The sequence below is a fragment of the Megalobrama amblycephala genome, linkage group LG9, assembly GCF_018812025.1.
Source record: "Megalobrama amblycephala isolate DHTTF-2021 linkage group LG9, ASM1881202v1, whole genome shotgun sequence".
Lineage (NCBI taxonomy): Eukaryota > Metazoa > Chordata > Actinopteri > Cypriniformes > Xenocyprididae > Megalobrama > Megalobrama amblycephala.
In genome coordinates this window covers 11883410-11902713 of record NC_063052.1, presented here as the reverse complement: position 1 = coordinate 11902713, position 19304 = coordinate 11883410, and the positions used below count along the sequence as shown (strand labels likewise).

General features: G+C 34.8%; 1 protein-coding gene across 1 annotated transcript in view; it reads right to left on the bottom strand.

Moving 5' to 3' along the window:
• Positions 1-19304, bottom strand: part of LOC125274987 (cytoplasmic dynein 1 intermediate chain 1) — an 85622-nt gene that overhangs the window by 15633 nt on the left and 50685 nt on the right. The window contains 4 exon segments of the mRNA XM_048201590.1: positions 4211-4355; positions 7216-7349; positions 7430-7543; positions 11129-11275. Of these exon segments, the coding sequence (XP_048057547.1) occupies positions 4211-4355; positions 7216-7349; positions 7430-7543; positions 11129-11275 (540 nt within the window).

Here is a 19304-nt window from a genome sequence, read left to right as displayed (position 1 = left end):
TTTGCTGAACATGTTGCTTTTTTATGAAACCCACATTCAAGTGTTGATTGCAGAGGCTCTGTTCTTTCTTTTGATATATTGCATGTTCAGATATTCATACAACAAAATACTCTGGGGGGCATAAACATTTTGTGAAAATGATCAAAAATGCTACCGGGCTGGCAACTTTATATATATATATATATAAAAAAAAAAAACACTGGTGGTGAAAGAGTTCATAAATACAAATTAAATATTCAATTTTCATAGCATAAAATGACAAATACAATGTCTAAATAGATGTCTAAAAATAGTAAGCCAGGTGTCATTTGAAATTCACATTATTGCATGTGACTGATAATGTGCGGAGGCTCACAGGGTGCTTCGATCCGAGTGAAGGTGTGCCCACAACCACACACAGGAGAAAGAGACAGGACTGCATTCCTGCGGCTCTCCTCAAAGGGGAAGGAATTCCCCCGTCCCCAAAAAATAACACATGCACATCCATAACATCCCAGGAATGTTTTAATATCTGTCAGAATGCACAAAGTGTAAGATTTGTAGAGAAAATGCATGGAACACAACTTAAAGTGACAGGACGGTATGTTGTGGTTTCGGGAAGCTCAGCACTTTACGTACGCTTGTGCATATAGATAGCGATGAGTGTGAGAACATGATACATATACTGTAGCTCTCATTCATGCTGCTCAGCTGTATTAACCATCGCAGGGCCTGAGGCAGTAGATGCGCCGCTTCCTTGTTAAATGACCCGTGTCCTTCATCTACTTCAGTTTATTTGGCCTTTTCTGCTTTTTAACTCCTTAACAACTCGTTTTAAAGGGACGGTTCTCACAAAATGTACAAGTTTGTGGTTGGTAATATTTTTTAATGTTTTTCATCTCTTATGCTCATCAAGGCTGCTTTTATTTGATCAAAAATAGAGTAAAACTTTTTTTGTGAAACATTACAATTTAAAAACATACAATTTAAAATATATTTTAAAATGTAATTTATTTCTGTGATCAAAGCTGAATTTTCAGCATCATTACTCCAGTCTTCAGTGTCACATGATCCTTCAGAAATCATTCTAATATGTCAATTTGCTGCTCAAGAAACATTTCTGATTATTATCAATGTTGAAAACTGTTGTGCTGCTTCATATTTTTGTGGAAACCAAGATTTTTTTTTCTTCAGGATTCTTTGATGAACAAAGTTCAACAGCATTTATTTAAATTAGAAATCTTTTGTAACATTATAAATGTCTTTAATTTTTGATCAATTTAATGTATCCTTTCTAAATAAAATGTTATATTTTCTTAAAATACATACATTACCGTTCAAAAGTTTGGGGTCAGTAAGATTTTTTAATGTTTTAAAAGAAGTAACTTCTGCTCACCAAGCCTGCATTTATTTGATTAAAAATACAAACAAAAACAGTAATATTGTGAAATATTATTCCAATTTAAAACAGCTGTTTTCTATGTCAATATACAGTAAAGTCTAATTTATTCCTGTGATCAAATCTGAATTTTCAGCATCATTACTCCAGTCTTCAGTGTCACATGATCCTTCAGAAATCATTCTAATATGATGATTTGATGCTCAAGAAACATTCATTATTATTGTCAATGTTGAAAACAGTTGTGTACTAATTTTCTCAAAATTCTTCGATGAATAGAAAGTTCAAAAGAACAGCATTTATTTAAAATAGAATATTTTCTAACATTATAATTGTCTTTACTGTAACTTTTGATCAGTTTAACTCATCCCTGATGAATAAAAATATTGATTAATTTTATTTCTATCCCCCAAACATAAAATTAAAATTCTTACTGACCCTAAACTTTTGAACGGTAGTTTTTAATGTTACAAAAGATTTAGATTTCAGACAAATGCTGTTCTTTTGAACTTTCTATTCATCATAGCATCATGAAATAAAAATGTAAATAACTGTTTTCAACATTGATAATAATCATAAATGTTTCTTGAGCATCAAATCATCATATTAGATTGATTTCTGAAGGATCATGTGACACTGAAGACTGGAGTAATGCAGCTGAAAATTCAGCTTTGATCACAGGAATAAATTACACTTTACTGTATATTGACATAGAAAACAGCTGTTTTAAATTGGAATAATATTTTGCAATATTACTGTTTTTGTGTATTTTTAATCAAATAAATGCAGGCTTGGTGAGCAGAAGAGACTTCTTTTAAAACATAAAAAAAAAAATCTTACTGACCCCAAACTTTTGAACGGTAGTGTATATAAATATATATGTATATATTATTGACTTGAATGGTAGTGCAATTCTGTCATCATTTACTCATCATCTTGTAAATTACTTCATGTTTGCTCTGTTTTTCACACAAAGCTATATTATGATCTCAAAAGACTTGAAGTTTCACAAACAAGACCATTAAATGTAACAAAATTTAGACCACTTTAATAGCTCTTTTTGATGCTCGAAAGCTTCAGTCCCTATTTACTGTAATCGCATTGGAAAAGGTCAAGCAACAGTTTCATTTCCACACAGAAATGAATATCATACAGGTTTGGAAGATCATGAGCATTTTCAGTTTTGGGCAAACTATCCCTTTAACTACTACTTATCCTTTCTGTTTCCACCAGGGTTGTGTCATCAACGTCTCTTTGTCAAGCTATTCCACTTTTCCATCACTTTTTTTTTAAATTTGTGCCTCTCTCCTCCCCTAACATTCCTTCTCCGTCCATCTTTTATTCATACTTGGCCTTCATGCTTCCCTCACTCTGTGGTTAATGTGATCTGAGCCAGTATCTCCAGACACAGATTGCAGTATCTGTGAGCACAACCATGTCCATACGTCTCCCACCCTAGCCCGCTCTTGCTCAATCTCCTTGGTCCATGTGGTTTGAACCCCAATCAAGAGACTCAATCATTCATTTCTGAACTTGCAGATTAAGCTACAGGGCAAAAAGCCACTGTCCAGTGGTCTCAAAGCTTTGGACACAGAACGGATTTACTTGCATGTACAAGACAGTGCCAAGATACTGTCCTCATTAACAAAGCTGGGCTTAAAATGCCCTTTAAAAACAACGTGCCTACATTAATGTTGGAAACTGTGTGCACATTATGAATTAGCTTGGTTTGTACGCTACATAGGGTTTTGTACACAAAAAACCTGTATTTTATCCTGCTTTCCAGTCAAAACATCCTTAAAACAAGATGCATTTATTTGAGAGCCAAAAACAAAGATAATAAGAAAATAAATAATCTTGAATTACATTTTTTTTTCTTCTGTACAGTAGTGGCCAAAAGTCCAGAGAGGATATTTGTTTTTAATAACCCTACAAGTTCCATTAAACCATCAAAATATGAGGAGAATATTTTTTTTTTTAATATTTTAAATATGAGGGAAGAACAAAATACTAAAGTATTTGGCTAGGCCTACAGGTTTTATTTTACTATGCAAAAGAAAAAGCATAGAAAAACAAAGCTCACAGAAAAAAAAGCATACACTGTACAACTACAACATCAGTTATTAATATTTCATTGCTTCTCTCTTGTTTTTGCATGTGTTCATAATTTCTTTGTATGACAGCCTGGCCAAAAATTATGTCCACACAATTTGGCATGTTTCATAGCGTTATCACAAATAAAACTCAACTATGCAAAATCTTTAACATATTTTTAATAATATTTGAATATTATGTCAATTTTCCTTGGCAGGACATCACTTTTGGTCACTACTGTACATGCATACTTAAAAACATCCTATTATCTTACATTATTTTGCTTTTTTAAGTAAATTTAGATATTTGTTAAAACAAGAGAAGATGGATTAAGAAAATGATGAACACATTATCTGACACGTGACTTTTCAATATCCAACCAGGAATTAAGGATATATTTTTGATAAGCTATTATTAATTTTGTACTTTCTAAGTATATAAAAACCTCATACAAAAAAGTTTGCTGCTGTTAGAATGGAAAGGTTTAAATATTAGCATGTTTAAATATTCAAATATCACTGAATGAATAGAAGTGCTACAAAACTTCAGACTCTTGAATGAATTCATTAATGATGCACTGGTAAATGTTTGAATGGTGACTCATTCCAGTCCATGAGACGGGAATGAGATGGTTAGTCATGCATACATTTGCTTACAATATCTTGCAGTGTGGTGTCAATAGAGAAGAGCGAGGTACTCTGATGAGGCTCAAAAGGTGTAGAGGATACTCCGTCTTACCTTTGTGCTCCACAATTTTACAGTCCAGTCGAAAGAAGAGGTGATAAAGAGGTGGGAGAAATCGACAGGGCCCACAGCACTGTGACAACTGATGCCCGTCACTGGCCCCTGATGGCCCTCAAACATCTCACAGATGCCAGCTTTACTGTGGAGCAACACAAACAGATGGTCAATGCATTTATACACCTGCTGTAAGTCTTGTGCATGCATATGTACTTTCCTGTTCAAAAGTTTGGAGTCAGTAAGATTTTTTAAAAGAAATTTGACTTTTATTCAGTAAGGATGCATTGATTAAACTGACCAAAAGTGACAGTACAGACATTTATAATGTTACATCGGATTTATAGTACAGTCCAAAAGTTTGGAACCACTAAGATTTTTAATGTTTTTAAAAGAAGTTTCGTCTGCTCACCAAGGCTACATTTATTTAATTAAAAATACAGTAAAAAACAGTAATATTGTGAAATATTATTACAATTTAAAATAACTGTTTCCTATTTGAATATATTTCACAAAGTAATTTATTCCTGTGATGGCAAAGCTGAATTTTCAGCATCGTTACTCCAGTCTTCAGTGTCACATGATCCTTCAGAAATCATTCTAATATGCTGATTTGCTGCTCAATAAACATTTATGATTATTTTCAATGTTGAAAACAGTTGTGTACTTTTTTTTTCAGGATTCCTTGATGAATATAAAGTTCAAAAGAACAGCATTTATCTGAAATACAAAGCTTCTGTAGCATTATACACTACCGTTCAAAAGTTTGGGGTCAGTAAGAATTTTTATTTTTATTTTTTTGAAAAGAAATTAAAGAAATGAATACTTTTATTCAGCAAGGATGCATTAAATCAATCAAAAGTGGCAGTAAAGACATTTATAATGTTACAAAAGATTAGATTTCAGATAAACACTGTTCTTTTGAACTTTCTATTCATCAAATAATCCTGAAAAAAAATATTGTACACAAATATTTTGTACAATTGTACACATTAAATGTTTCTTGAGCAGCAGATCAGCATATTAGAATGATTTCTGAAGGATCATGTGACACTGAAGACTGGAGTAATGATGCTGAAAATTCAGCTTTGCATCACAGGAATAAATTACTTTGTGAAATATATTCAAATAGAAAACAGTTATTTTAAATTGTAATAATATTTCACAATATTACTGTTTTTTACTGTATTTTTAATTAAATAAATGTAGCCTTGGTGAGCAGACGAAACTTCTTTTAAAAACATTAAAAATCTTAGTGGTTCCAAACTTTTGGACTGTACTGTATATCTCAAATAAATGCTTTTCTTTTGAACTTTCTATTCATCAAAGATTTTGAACTTTTAAGTATTATAATTTTTTTATATTATTTATTATATAAAAATATTGTATTGTATTCAACATTGATTGTAATTAGAAATTTTCTTGAGCAGCAAATCAGCATATTAGAATGATTTCTGAAGGATCATGTGACACTGGAGACTGGAGTAATGAGGCTGAAAATTCAGATTTGCATCAATTATATTAAAAATGTATTAAAATAGATATCTGTTATATTAAAAAAATGCAATAACATTCCACAATATTACTGTTTTTACTGTATTTTTGATCTTTGCCTTGGTGAAACATTAAAAACACACACAAAAAAAAAAAACATTAAAAAAATACTACCGACCCCCCCAAACTTTTGAACGGTAGTGTACATGCTTTTCCAAATGTTTTGATCAGAAAGCCATACATAACCAGCAAAGTGTAAAACCTTTGTTTTGATTGACAGGTGAGTAGGCGGTCCTTCGCTGAACATCACTACAAATGCGATCAGAAAATGTGGCCACGTGTGTTTTTGACTAACTCTGAATGTGGTGATTGTATCACATTTTGGACCCCATTTATATTTTATTTATCTCTGACCACTTATGATTGGATCACCCGAGGCAGTTCTTGGTGTCTAAAGACCTGTTCACACCAAGGACAATAACTATAAAAATAAAGATATAGTTTAAAAATCGCTACAAGCAACTATAACAATAACAGCACAGAGAAACTATATAGTTGGAATCACTTTCAGAACGTTTTTTTCCAGCTGATGAATGATAAAACACTGACAGCCAATCAGAATCCATCCTGCTTTAAAGAGCTCGAGTATTTAAAGCAACAGACGACAAAACTGCAGTGCACGCTTAGAATAAACAGAATGAAATAGTGTGTTGGTGTGGACACTAATATAGTTAAAGGATTAGTCCACTTTTAAATACACTTTTCCTGATGAATTTACTCACCCCCATGTCATCCAAGATGTCTTTCTTTCGTCAGTCGAAAAGAAATGAAGGTTTTTGAGGAAAACATTCCAGGATTATTCTCCTTACAGTGGATTGCAATGGCTACCAACAGGTTGAAGATCAAAATTACAGATTCAGTGCAGCTTCAAGGGCTTTAAACAATACCAGACGAGTAATAAGGGTCTTATCTAGCGAATCGAACGGTCATTTTCGAAAAAAATACAACCGTTTATGCTTTATAAACGCTGAATGTCCTACGCCTTCTCTATTCAAGTTATGGAAAAAAACGAAACTGGCGCCGCGTTCTTTCCGTAAGTAGAATAGGGAAGGCGTAGAACATTCAGCGTAAGCGTTATGAAGAATGCGGAAGCGGAAAGTACGTTCAAGGTGATATTTTGTTTATAAAGCATAAACGGTTGTATTTTTTTCGAAAATGACCGATCGATTCGCTAGATAAGACCCTTATTACTCATCTGGTATCGTTTAAAGCCCTTGAAGCTGCACTGAAACTGTAATTTTGACCTTCAATCTGTTGGTAGCCATTGAAATCCACTGTAAGGAGAAAAATCCTGGAATGTTTTCCTCAAAAACCTTCATTTCTTTTCGACTGACGAAAGAAAGACATGAACATCTTGGATGACATGGGGGTGAGTACATTTATTTGGACTAATCCTTTAACATTATAGTTATTGTTCTTGTTGTGAACATATGTGTGTATGTGCCACTCACCTGCCATGTCTGGACGCTGTATACACTGTCCCCTCCTCACTGCCAACTATATAATTATTGACGTCTCCAGTGGGAAAGGCCATCCCAGTCACAGCCACTGGTTTAGACTTGTTATAAATAAGCTCCATGCTCTCCTACAACAGACACAAGCAGACTTTCATACAGGTGTGATGGATGCTGGTAGAGTGTCAGCTGATCAGATGTCAGTACTGACCTGAGGCTGTGACAGCATATCCAGGCTCCAGGAACACATCCGGCCATCCGTGGACACAGTGATCAGGTTGTTGGCGTTCTGGGTGCCGACCACATTGACGCAGTACACTGGGTGCTTGGAGAAAAAAAACATATACAGTATGTCACCTACAAAAGTGTCATACAGTAGTAGTGGCCTAAAATGATGTCCTGAGAGGATATTTGTTTATAATGACCGTTCAAGTTTGATTAAACCATCAAAATATGAGGAAAATATTTTATATGTTTTAAAATATTTTAAATATGAAGGAAGAACAAAACACTAAATTTGGTTATGGTATTTATCTGACAAAATTAATTGGCAAAAAAGGGCAAACTACAGCTAGGGGTTTTATTTTACTTTGTCAAGCCAACATACTGATCTACTATTTAAACTTATTATTATTCTTCTGAGCCAAAATTTGCACTGTATCTCCTCCAAGTATCTCCTGACTCGGGTTGCTATATCTTTTTAAACTGATCCGACTTATGATTTTAGGATGATCAAAACTACGAAAAGCTCCACAGACTTTTGTACATTTAAGCTGTCTATCACTAGCAAAGCTTAACGACTATCTTAGGACAACGTCTTAAAACATGTTAGCAACATGTTAATTCACGCTAATAACATGCTAAAAACCTACTAATTCATGCTAACAATATGCTAAAACATGCAAGTTTCTTCTTTCTCTGAGTAAAACCTTTAACTTCAAGCTGTTCAAAATTATTTTAAAATTTCAGACCTGGCTTTGTCAAGCCAACATCAAAGTTTGTCATTAAACTTTACTCATCTAGTTTTACTATTCAATGCATACATTGACTACCACATAATAAGTCTAAATATTTCATTGGTTCTCTCTTGTTTTGCATGTGTTCATAATTTCTTTGTATGACAGCCTGGACAAAAAATATGTCGACACAATTTGGCATGTTTCATTACGTCGTTATCACAAATAAATCAGTGGACTCCAAGCACAACTATGCAAAATGCTTACAAAATCTGTAACAAATAATATTTGAATAAAGAGTGAAGATGTCAATTTTCCACTACTGTATGGCCAGCAAACATGTTGCAAAATTACAGCTATGAACTGAATGTGTACACAGACACAATACCTAGCCTGTGAACTAACCTGGCTCGGGCATCTGCCCGTCTGCAAATACAGTTGATTGTGTGAATCCATTATGTCGTTATTGCCGTCAATTTGATTTTGTTTTTTGACCAACAATGGGCTCTTTCAGATGAGCCGGTGGAGTGGTGAGACGGCGGTTGGGACATTGGCTTTCATTATTGAGGGCACGGGAGTTTAAACCCTCAGCATGTATGGCATTCAGGGGCCGTGTGTGTGGCAGCTGAGCACAATAAGGGTCTATGGACGTCCCTTTCCTCTGCTACTAGGCTGTACTGTCTTTATTGCATGACAAGGAGTTAGATGGGGCTCATTGAGCCTGACTGTGCTGACAGACAGAGTCTAGCCCTGGGTAGACGGTGGGCGGCCTTTTGCACAGAGAGAAGACGAGGTCAGGAAAACGTTGAGGGGTGATTGCTACCAGCATCATGTCCGATTAAAGGGATAGTTCACCCAAAATGAAAATTCTGTCATCATTTACTCACCCTCATGCTGTTAAGTTTTTCTTTCTCCCATGGAACTCAAAAGGAGATGTTTTTTTAGATGTTTCATGGCATACAATGAAAGAAAATAGGAAATCAAAAGAGTCAAAAAATAAAAGAGTTACACACCCCTTGTGAAAAAGAAGTATTCTTTAGAATACTTTTAAAATAAATAAATACTTTAAAAGAATATACTTAAGTGGAAACTGAATGTAATGTTATTTGCAATTCAATTAAAATGTATTATAGTTTAAAGTAATATTAAATGCAATTAGTTGAACTTTTTGACCCATTCAAGTAAGACTTAAGTACCTCTTTATATGTACTATCATAATTATTACTATTGTCTTTGAAATATGGTAAATGTGCACTGCCAAATGTACTGACAAGCATTTATGGTTAACTAAAAAATGTGCTTTAATGTCATTTCTATTGCAGCATATATTTAAATATATTTGTAATTATACATTTGTACTGATTAAGTTGCATTTTAGTACATTTAAAATACATTAACTTTAAAGGTGCCATCGAATTGAAAATTGAATTTACCTTGGCATAGTTGAATAACAAGAGTTCAGTACATGGAAATGACATACAGTGAGTCTCAAACTCCATTGTTTCCTCCTTCTTATATAAATCTCATTTGTTTAAAAGACCTCCGAAGAACAGGCGAATCTCAACATAACACCGACTGTTACGTAACAGTCAGATCATTAATATGTACGCCCGCAATATTTGCATATGCCAGCCCATGTTCAAGGCATTAGACAAGGGCAGCCAGTATTAACGTCTGGATCTGTGCACAGCTGAATCATCAGACTAGGTAAGCAAGCAAGAACAATAGCGAAAAATGGCAGATGGAGCGATAATAACTGACATGATCCATGATATCATGATATTTTTAGTGATATTTGTAAATTGTCTTTCTAAATGTTTCGTTAGCATGTTGCTAATGTACTGTTAAATGTGGTTAAAGTTACCATCGTTTCTAATTGTATTCACGGAGACAAGAGAGTCGTCGCTATTTTCATTTTTAAACACTTGCAGTCTGTATAATTCATAAACACATCTTCATTCTTTATAAATCTCTCCAACAGTGTAGCTTTAGCCTGTTAGCCACGGAGCACAGCCTCAAATTCATTCAGAATCAAATGTAAACATCCAAATAAATACAATACTTACGCGATTAGACATGCTGCATGACGAACACTTTGTAAAGATCCATTTTGATGGTTATATTAGCTGTGTGAACTTTGTTTATGCAATGATAAGAGTCGAGAGCTCTGGGGGGGCGGAGAGCGCGAGCAATTAAAGGGGCAGCAGCCCTGAATCGGCGCATTTCTAATTATGCCCCAAAATAGGCAGTTAAAAAAATTATTTAAAAAAAATCTATGGGGTATTTTGAGCTGAAACTTCACAGACACATTCAGGGGACACCTTAGACTTATATTACATCTTATAAAAAAACGTTCGATGGCACCTTTAAATGTAATATCGAACAACACTCTACAGTTAAAATTATAATCAAGTACTTTACATGTGCATTAGTATGTTAGTTAACACATCAAAATAAGAGTACGTCTTTAACGCTCTGGGGTCGGCAGAGGCGCGATCACTTTTCATGATAATGGCGAAAAGAACTTAAAATACTCCATTTTCTGTCATACAGAAACCAGTAATACATCATTCGAAGCTGTAAAGGGTCTTAAATCACTGTAAAGCCAGTGATTCTAGTTTATAAGGTTGTAAATATGGATATTTTTCTTCCAAAAATACATCGCTTCACTTCAGAAGACCTTTATTAACCCCCTGGAGCCGTATGGATTACTTTTATGATGGATGGATGCGCTTTTTTTGGGCTTCAAAATAACAGTTACTATTCACTCCCATTATAAAGCTTGGAAGAGCCAGAATATTTTTAAATATAACTCAGATTATGTTTGACTGAAAGAAGAAAGTCATACACACCTAGGATGGCTTGAGGGTGAGTAAATTATGGGATAATTTTCATTTTTGGGTGAACTATCCCTTTAAGTTTAATAAGGATGATTGAACCTTGAGTGTTCTTACTGTATGCGCTGCAGCGGACAGGGGCGTCCTCTGAACCGGCGTTCTTCGGTGACTTCTGTTGTCCCAGAGAACAATCTGACCCGAGTATGTGCCGCCCACCAACAGGTTAGGATGAAACCGAGCAAAACCCACCGACACCACCGGAGACTGGAAAAGAGGTGATAAGACAAAATCTTCAGAACAAAAAGACAAAGTAAAAAGGGAATGATGAAGCTGATGATAAAGGCAGAGGAGGAAGGATGGGCAGAGGACCAAACTATGCTAAGGATTGTGGGAGCAGCAGTTTTATATTACAGCATCATAAACAGAGTGCAATAGAGCGAAAAGCGCTGCCTTTTGTTGTGACAGCCTTGGCCTTGAACTTTCCCTCCGTCTTCACTTTTATTAAGTTTTTGGTTCCTCTTCAGTGCCTGTCACATGAAACGTAGCCTAACGCTTACATATTTTTACACAAAATTCTCTGTAGCGCCCTTACTAAGCGCTTTTACAATTATCTCAGGAGACCAATTACTGAGAGCAAGGAGACAACGATATTTTGTTTTACTTGCAAAACCGCCCTTTTCGTCGTGATGTGACAGCAGTGGGACTGAAGTGTAAAAAGCATGTTTTCACAGCGCTCTCCAGTCGACTGTAAAGCAAAGACTACGACTGTCTCCCTTCGTACACCGCACCATCTGCGGCCTCCCCGTCATGCACCCAGAGTTCATTTTAAAGTGACTGGAAAACAAACCAGAGAAAAAGAAAACACGCTTCTCTTTTCTTTCATTCTTTCCCCCCTCTAAAAAAAATACAGCTTCTAAGAGGGTTCGGGAGCAGCCTCACATGTGAGGTGGTTTTTTAAAAGGACTCAAAATAAACTAAGTTGGAGGGGTAAAAATAAAGGCGAGTTGAGTTTATTTACACTCAGGACACGCAGGCCAATCTGGTTTAAAGTTTAAACGCATTAAGACAAAAGCGTTTGATGGTTGGACTGGAGATTATTTGGAAAATTTTGAAATACATGTGACCGATTGTGTGATTGACTGCGGCCTGATGGAGAAATACTACACAAATACAGAGAACCAGCTCTTATTCAGAAACGATTCCCTTCATTTACATATGGAATGACGTTATGTTCCATTAAAGTCACCATGAAACCAAATTTCTTATTTTTCTGTGGAATATTGCATATTTAATATAGTTAACTTCCCCTAATGCTGCTTCTTGAAGCTTTGGAGCTTTATGAATCAAATCAGTGGATCGGAGCGCCAAAGTCACGTGATTTCAGCAGTTTGGCGGTTTGATAAGCGATCCGAATCACTGATTCGACTCAAAAGATTCATTACGCTCTGAAGCAGTGTTTTGAAATCGGCCATCACTAGATATTAAGTCGTTATTTTGTCGCACAAAAAATATTCTCGTCACTTTATAATATTAATATTGAACCACTGTACTCACATGAACTGATTTAAATATGTTTTTAGTACCTTTATTGATCTTGAGAGAGGAAGTGTACATTGCTGTCTATGCAGGCCTCACTGAGCCATCGGATTTTATAAAAAATATCTTAATTTGTGTTCCGAAGATGGACGAAGGTCTTACGGGTGTAGAATGACATGAGGGTGAGTAATAAATGACATTATTTCATTATTTTTGGGTGAACTAACCCTTTAAATACAGGAGTCAAAACCATACAGTTCTCAAACAAATGACTTTTTTGAGCCACCTTTATAGTCAATCAAAACCATACAATACACCCAGAGTAATCCAAATGATTCATGAACAAATGACTCTGATGAGCAAGTTCTTTTCGGTGAATCAGAACTCTACAGATTGACCAGTGCAGTGCAATTCTCGGACGAAAGACTCTTCCGTATCGATTCTTTTTAGTGAATCAAAACTATACAGCACATCCAAATGATTCATGAACAAATGACTCTTATGAGCAAGATCTTTTTAGTGAATCAAAAATATACAGAGTGACCAGTGCACTCCGATTCTCGGACAAAAGACTCTTCCGAATCGATTCATTTAGTGAATCAAAACTATACAGCACATCCAAATGATTCATGAACAAATGACTCTTATGAGCAACTTCTTTTTTGTGAATCAAAAATATACAGAATAACGAGTGTAGTCCGATTCTCAAATGAAAGACTCTTCTGAGTCGATTCTTTTTAGTGAATCAAAACCATACCGCACATCCAAATGATTCATGAACAAATGACTCTTATGAGCAAGTTCTTTTTGGTGAATCAAAAATATACCAGTGTGACCAGTGCACTCTGATTCTCGAACGAAAGACTCTTTCGTGTCGTTTCTTCTTTTTAGTGAATCAAAACCATACAGCACATCCAAGTGATTCATGAACAAATGACTCTCATGAGCAAGTTCTTTTTGGTGAATCAAAAATATACAGCGCAATCCATGTATTCCAACTGATTCACAAATAAATTACTGTGAATGATTTGGTTCTTCTTAGTGAATCAAACACATAGAGCTTATATGAGACTTAAATCAGTACTGTTGTTCATATTATAACATGTAGTTTAATATACACATTACATGTTCTGTAATCAGTGGTATTTTATAAATGAAATGTTACCACATTTTTGTTTGTTTAATATTGTTATTTAATACAGTTAAAGCCAATATTTGGATTGCATTTACGCCACCTCTAAAAAGACTAATAGTTACTGAACAAATTAATACTCTTTAAAAAAAATCACCTTTTGCAAGAACTGATTTAAATGTATTAGCTTCAAATTTATTATGATTCCCACCCTGAACTACAGTATTACTGCAGAAAATAAAACAGAAAGTAGATACTTGCACCGGCTGCAATAATACAATCATTGGACATCAAAAGCCAACATTTCAGTTAATAAATTGATTAGTATCTTTTAAGAGGTTGAAAAGTTTCACTCAAGTCTTGATTAGTCTGATTGCCAGTACCGCTGGAAAAAGATCTCTATTGGGTGATTAATGATCAGTCAGTCCTGAATACTAACACAGAGACAGGGGAACATTGCTGCTTAAATACACGGCTATTTCAATCAGAGCCACAAGCCGACCTCTGAACCAAGTCTCTTTCTCTCTCTCTCCTACAGTCATGTGTCAGGGACACGCTCCCCAGACCAGCGCTTCATTACTGGGCTAATGAACATGAGCTGGGGTCACCACAACAAGAGGGTAATAACTCCACTATGAAGCCATTAATCAGAGACTTAATGAAGTATCGTAACCTGAAACTGCAGCTCAGGAGAGCAGTCCAGCCAACAGCCAATCACGGCCTTCCATGGCCTCTCTGCACACCGCAGGCCTGTTTTTATCAGACTCGTCTGCTGTATCATCACTGTGTCCTGCAGCAACCTCTATCTGTCCGTTTTCTTTTTCTAAAGATGCTAAATCTACAGCATAACAGATTAATTTTCTGATTAGTATCTGATTAGATTTTTACAAAACTTTACTGACTGGACAGCAACCAGTGTGACCTGCTCCCGGCATGGTTATTATCGTTAACTAAATCAAAACTTTTTTTTTCTGTTGATTGAAATAAAGCTGAAATAAAATAAAAAATAAATATAAGTTGAAAAACTTAAACTAAATGAAAATTAGAAATGTTGCCTGGCAATAAACTGAATTAAGCAAGTTGAAGCAGTACAATTATTAACTGGAAATAAAAATAAATATAACCTAAATAGCAATATTTTAAATACATAAAAAAAGAAAAATCACATAAAAGCACAACAAAATTACTAAAAATGAAGCTAAAATTAACATGAATACTAAAAATCTAAAAATAAAATGCAAAATATTAATAAAACTATAATAAAACTAATTAAAATAAATGGCAATATTGGACCATTTTTAATCACAAAATAATTAAATTTAAAAAAAATGTCATTAATGTTTCATTTGAAGTCATACCAAACTAACATTGGATGTTTGTAAACCAAGCTTGAGAAAAAAAAAAAAAAAATTATATATATATATATATATATATATATATATATATATATATAGAACAGTCCAAAAGTTTGGAACCACTAAGATTTTTAATGTTTTTAAAAGAAGTTTCGTCTGCTCACCAAGGCTACATTTATTTAATTAAAAATACAGTAAAAAACAGTAATATTGTGAAATATTATTACAATTTAAAATAACTGTGTACTATTTAAATATATATGACAAAGTAATTTATTCCTGTGATGCAAAACTGAATTTTTTCAGTAAGAATTTTTATTTTTTTGAAAAGAAATTAAAGAAATGAATACTTTTATTCAGCAAGGATGCATTAAATAAATCAAAAGTGGCAGTAAAGACATTTATAATGTTACAAAAGATTAGATTTCAGATAAACACTGTTCTTTTGAACTTTCTATTCATCAAATAATCCTGAAAAAAAATATTGTACACAAATATTTTGTACAATTGTACACATTAAATGTTTCTTGAGCAGCAGATCAGCATATTAGAATGATTTCTGAAGGATCATGTGACACTGAAGACTGGAGTAATGATGCTGAAAATTCAGCTTTGCCATCACAGGAATAAATTACTTTGTCAAATATATTCAAATAGAAAACAGTTATTTTAAATTGTAATAATATTTCACAATATTACTGTTTTTTACTGTATTTTTAATTAAATAAATGTAGCCTTGGTGAGCAGACGAAACTTCTTGTAAAAACATTAAAAATCTTAGTGGTTCCAAACTTTTGGACTGTACTGTATATATATATATATATATATATATATATATATATATATATATATATATATATATATATATATACATATATATATATACATATATATATATATATATATATATATATATATATATATATATATATACTCTGCCCTCCAAAAGTTTGGAAACACCCCTGGCAAAGTGTGGTTTTGGACAATATCACCATAAATCCCCATAAAACCAATTTTTGGTGTAAATACATTACAGTAAATTTACATTATCATTGAAGACCAGCAATAAAAATTTTCATTTTGATTATATAATAATGGCAATATATACATGTCAAAGTCAGACATGCCCCTTTGCCAGCTGTGATGCCTGGTTACTGGTTTAAACTTGGCCCAGGTTTGTAAAAGATTTTTGGGTCAGCACACCTTAATAGCTTCAACAATTGCCAATTGCCAAGTTTAGAATACAATGAACCAATCAGAACCCAGTTTAGGTCAGATAGCTGCTAATGGAGGATAATTTTGATGAATTTAAAATTTAAGTTTTTTCTATGTATAAACTGTTTATGTAATAAACTATGTTTTTGTAGTTTGTGTTGTCCCTTATCAGTGCAAAATTATCACAAATTAAAAAGGATTCATGCCAATATTGTCCAAAAACCCACTTTTCTAGGGTGTTTCCAAACTTTTGGAGGGCATATATATATATATATATATATATATATATATATATATATATATATATATATATATATATATATATATATATATATATATATATATAAGGTAAATATAAACTATAGCCAAATGAAATTAAGCCAAAAATGGAGGCATTCATAATGTATGAGTTTCATTCATGTGTAAAAAAAATAAATAAAATCACAAACTTAAATTCTGTAGGTCCAAAGTTGGACCTTTCAAAAAAGGTCAAAGAGGTCAAACCACAAAATGGGTTCAAGCACAAAATAGTTTGAAATTTGAGCACTGGATGACAATGCCTGGCTACGGTAACGCTGTAGTCGTCGTCTCACTCCATAAAGTTCAATGCATTGGACAATGCTGACACAATGTGAACGGGCCTGTAATGATGAATAACATGTCATAGGGCAATCTCAGTTTATAAAACATCAGATGTATACTTCCCTCATTACAGTAACCACATAAATCCAGAGAGACCTTTTGCTCCATAACGAAGCGCAGAGAAATATGACAAGTATTTGAACTCTCTTTAAAGTCATAATCTAAACATGGCAAAGGCGCAAGATGCTGAGAGGAAAATGGATGAAAAGGCTGTATATTCACACCATATGGAGAGCGTAAGTTAAGATCTGTCGATCTTCAACGCATGGATCCTGAAACTACCTCCTCAGTTTTACTGGAAGCCCATAAACGCCACTATTCGAGCACTGTGCTCCACATGAAAGCCTTTGCTACTGGAATTAGCTCACTTTGTCCCAATACAATCGTTGGCTGTGATCTTTTCAGTAGTTTTCAGTTCTGTAGTAGAATTGGAATGCAATTTAGGTGGTTTAAAAATACAGGTGGGACACTGAACAACAAGTATTGTGTCAGAATGATTGAGTAAAAGAAGAATATAATTTCACGTGCCACAATTTACTTCGTATTGAAGGATAAAGAATACAATAGTACCATAAAGACCAATAAAATCATGGTAGCACCATGCTACTTTAGGTATTTTTGTGAGTGTGCAGTCAATATTAGGAAATTTCCTGTTTGTTGTCCCCTTTCGCTATTTCGCCAATGCAGTCATTTCACTGACTAATTAAATTGAGAATATTTCTCATTACAAGCTCAGCTTGACGTCTAACAACCCGAAGCTCTGATGAAAGTCAAATAGAAAAGTAAAATGCAAATCCCACACCTTCCTGCAGCTTAATGGGTTTCACTGGGACATAATAATATCAATGGGAATGGTTCAGAATGGGATAATCCACAGGACTAACCCTGTGAGGAGAGATGGCATGAGGAACACTCCCTCCTTTGTTGCCCCCTTTTTTTTGCGGGCCGAAAGGGAAAAGAGGGGGGAAAAAAAGTTGGAGCCATTTGTCAGGGAGCAGATGACTGTGTAACAGACAGTACATTCACTGCCGCCTCCTCCTGAAGCACCACAATCATGTGGTTCTCAGCAAAGCTTATCAGCTCCAGATGCACTCCTCTGTCTTCCACCAGCATCCTTCGCTCCCTACCTCTTTTTTTTCCCAAACGGCACCCCACGGATTTTGTCACTCTGCGGTTACTGGCACAGGCCTTGTAATACCATATCTCCGTTTCAGAGAACAATGGAGGAGAAGCCAGTGAAAGCGAGTAGCTCGATCTCTCTCTCTCTCTTACCTTAGGACAAGAGGAAAGAACGGCCGTGCCCCAGTCAATGTGAATGAACAGCATTCTTAGCATGGTCAAAAATGGATTTCAGTTTCATATGATTTAGTAGTGCACTAAAAAAGTGAATTTGTTCCTCCTCAAAATAGATCAATCAGATTTATTCCATTCAATTTCAACAACCAAAACATATGTTTCTGTTCCAATTCAAGGTTTACTAAAGATCTGTTTTTTAATCTAAAGCATCCGCTTTTCAATTTAGTCAACATTCTCTCAAATTCAGCTTGCTCCACAACTTTACATCATTCCTCCTTCACTTTTGGCCTACAGTTACTGCTACTACATCATTTCAAAACTGTCTAGTCAGTGGATTGCTTAAAGGGGTGGTTGATTATTTCACTTTTTTAAATAAAAGGGACTACAACGAGCTTCTTCCCAGGTTAGCGACATCACAAACCCTAAAATTGACATAAACCCTGCCCCCGGGAACACGCAACAAAGGGGGTGAGGCCATGTTGGGCTGCTTTAGAGAAGAGGAAGAGTTGTAGTAGAGTGTTGTTAACATGCCGTCATTTTACGCCGGACTGCTTCACAAACGAGGGTCAATTCAACACTGGATTTGCACAAAAGATTAACATGACGGCACATGCTAGTGGATGAGTTGAATCAACTCCACAGCAACTACATAAATGTATCCACTAACCATTCAGAAACGTCCAGTTTCATTCTAAAAGTTGTAACTTCTTCCTGAGTCTCTCCATCAGTGTCGACTCCGGTTTGAACACTGTAAGGCTGAACACCGTTACTGACAATCCTCATTTTGGCTGCGTGAGATTGTCCAGCTTTGTTGTCGTTGAGCAACCGAAGCGTGAGCTGTTAAAGCTCCGCCCTCTTCTAGAAACGGGGCAGGGAGCAGCAGCTCATTTGCATTTAAAGGGACACACACAAAAACAGTGTGTTTTTGCTCACACCCACATAGGGGTAAATTTGCTATAAGCTATAATAAATGATCTGTGGGGTATTTTGAACTGAAACTTCACAGACACATTCTGGAGACACCAGAGACTTATATTACATCTTGTAAAAGGGGCATTATAGGTCGGTCCCCTTTAAATGAGTAGTATACAGTATAATTAGTCCTCAGTCAGACATG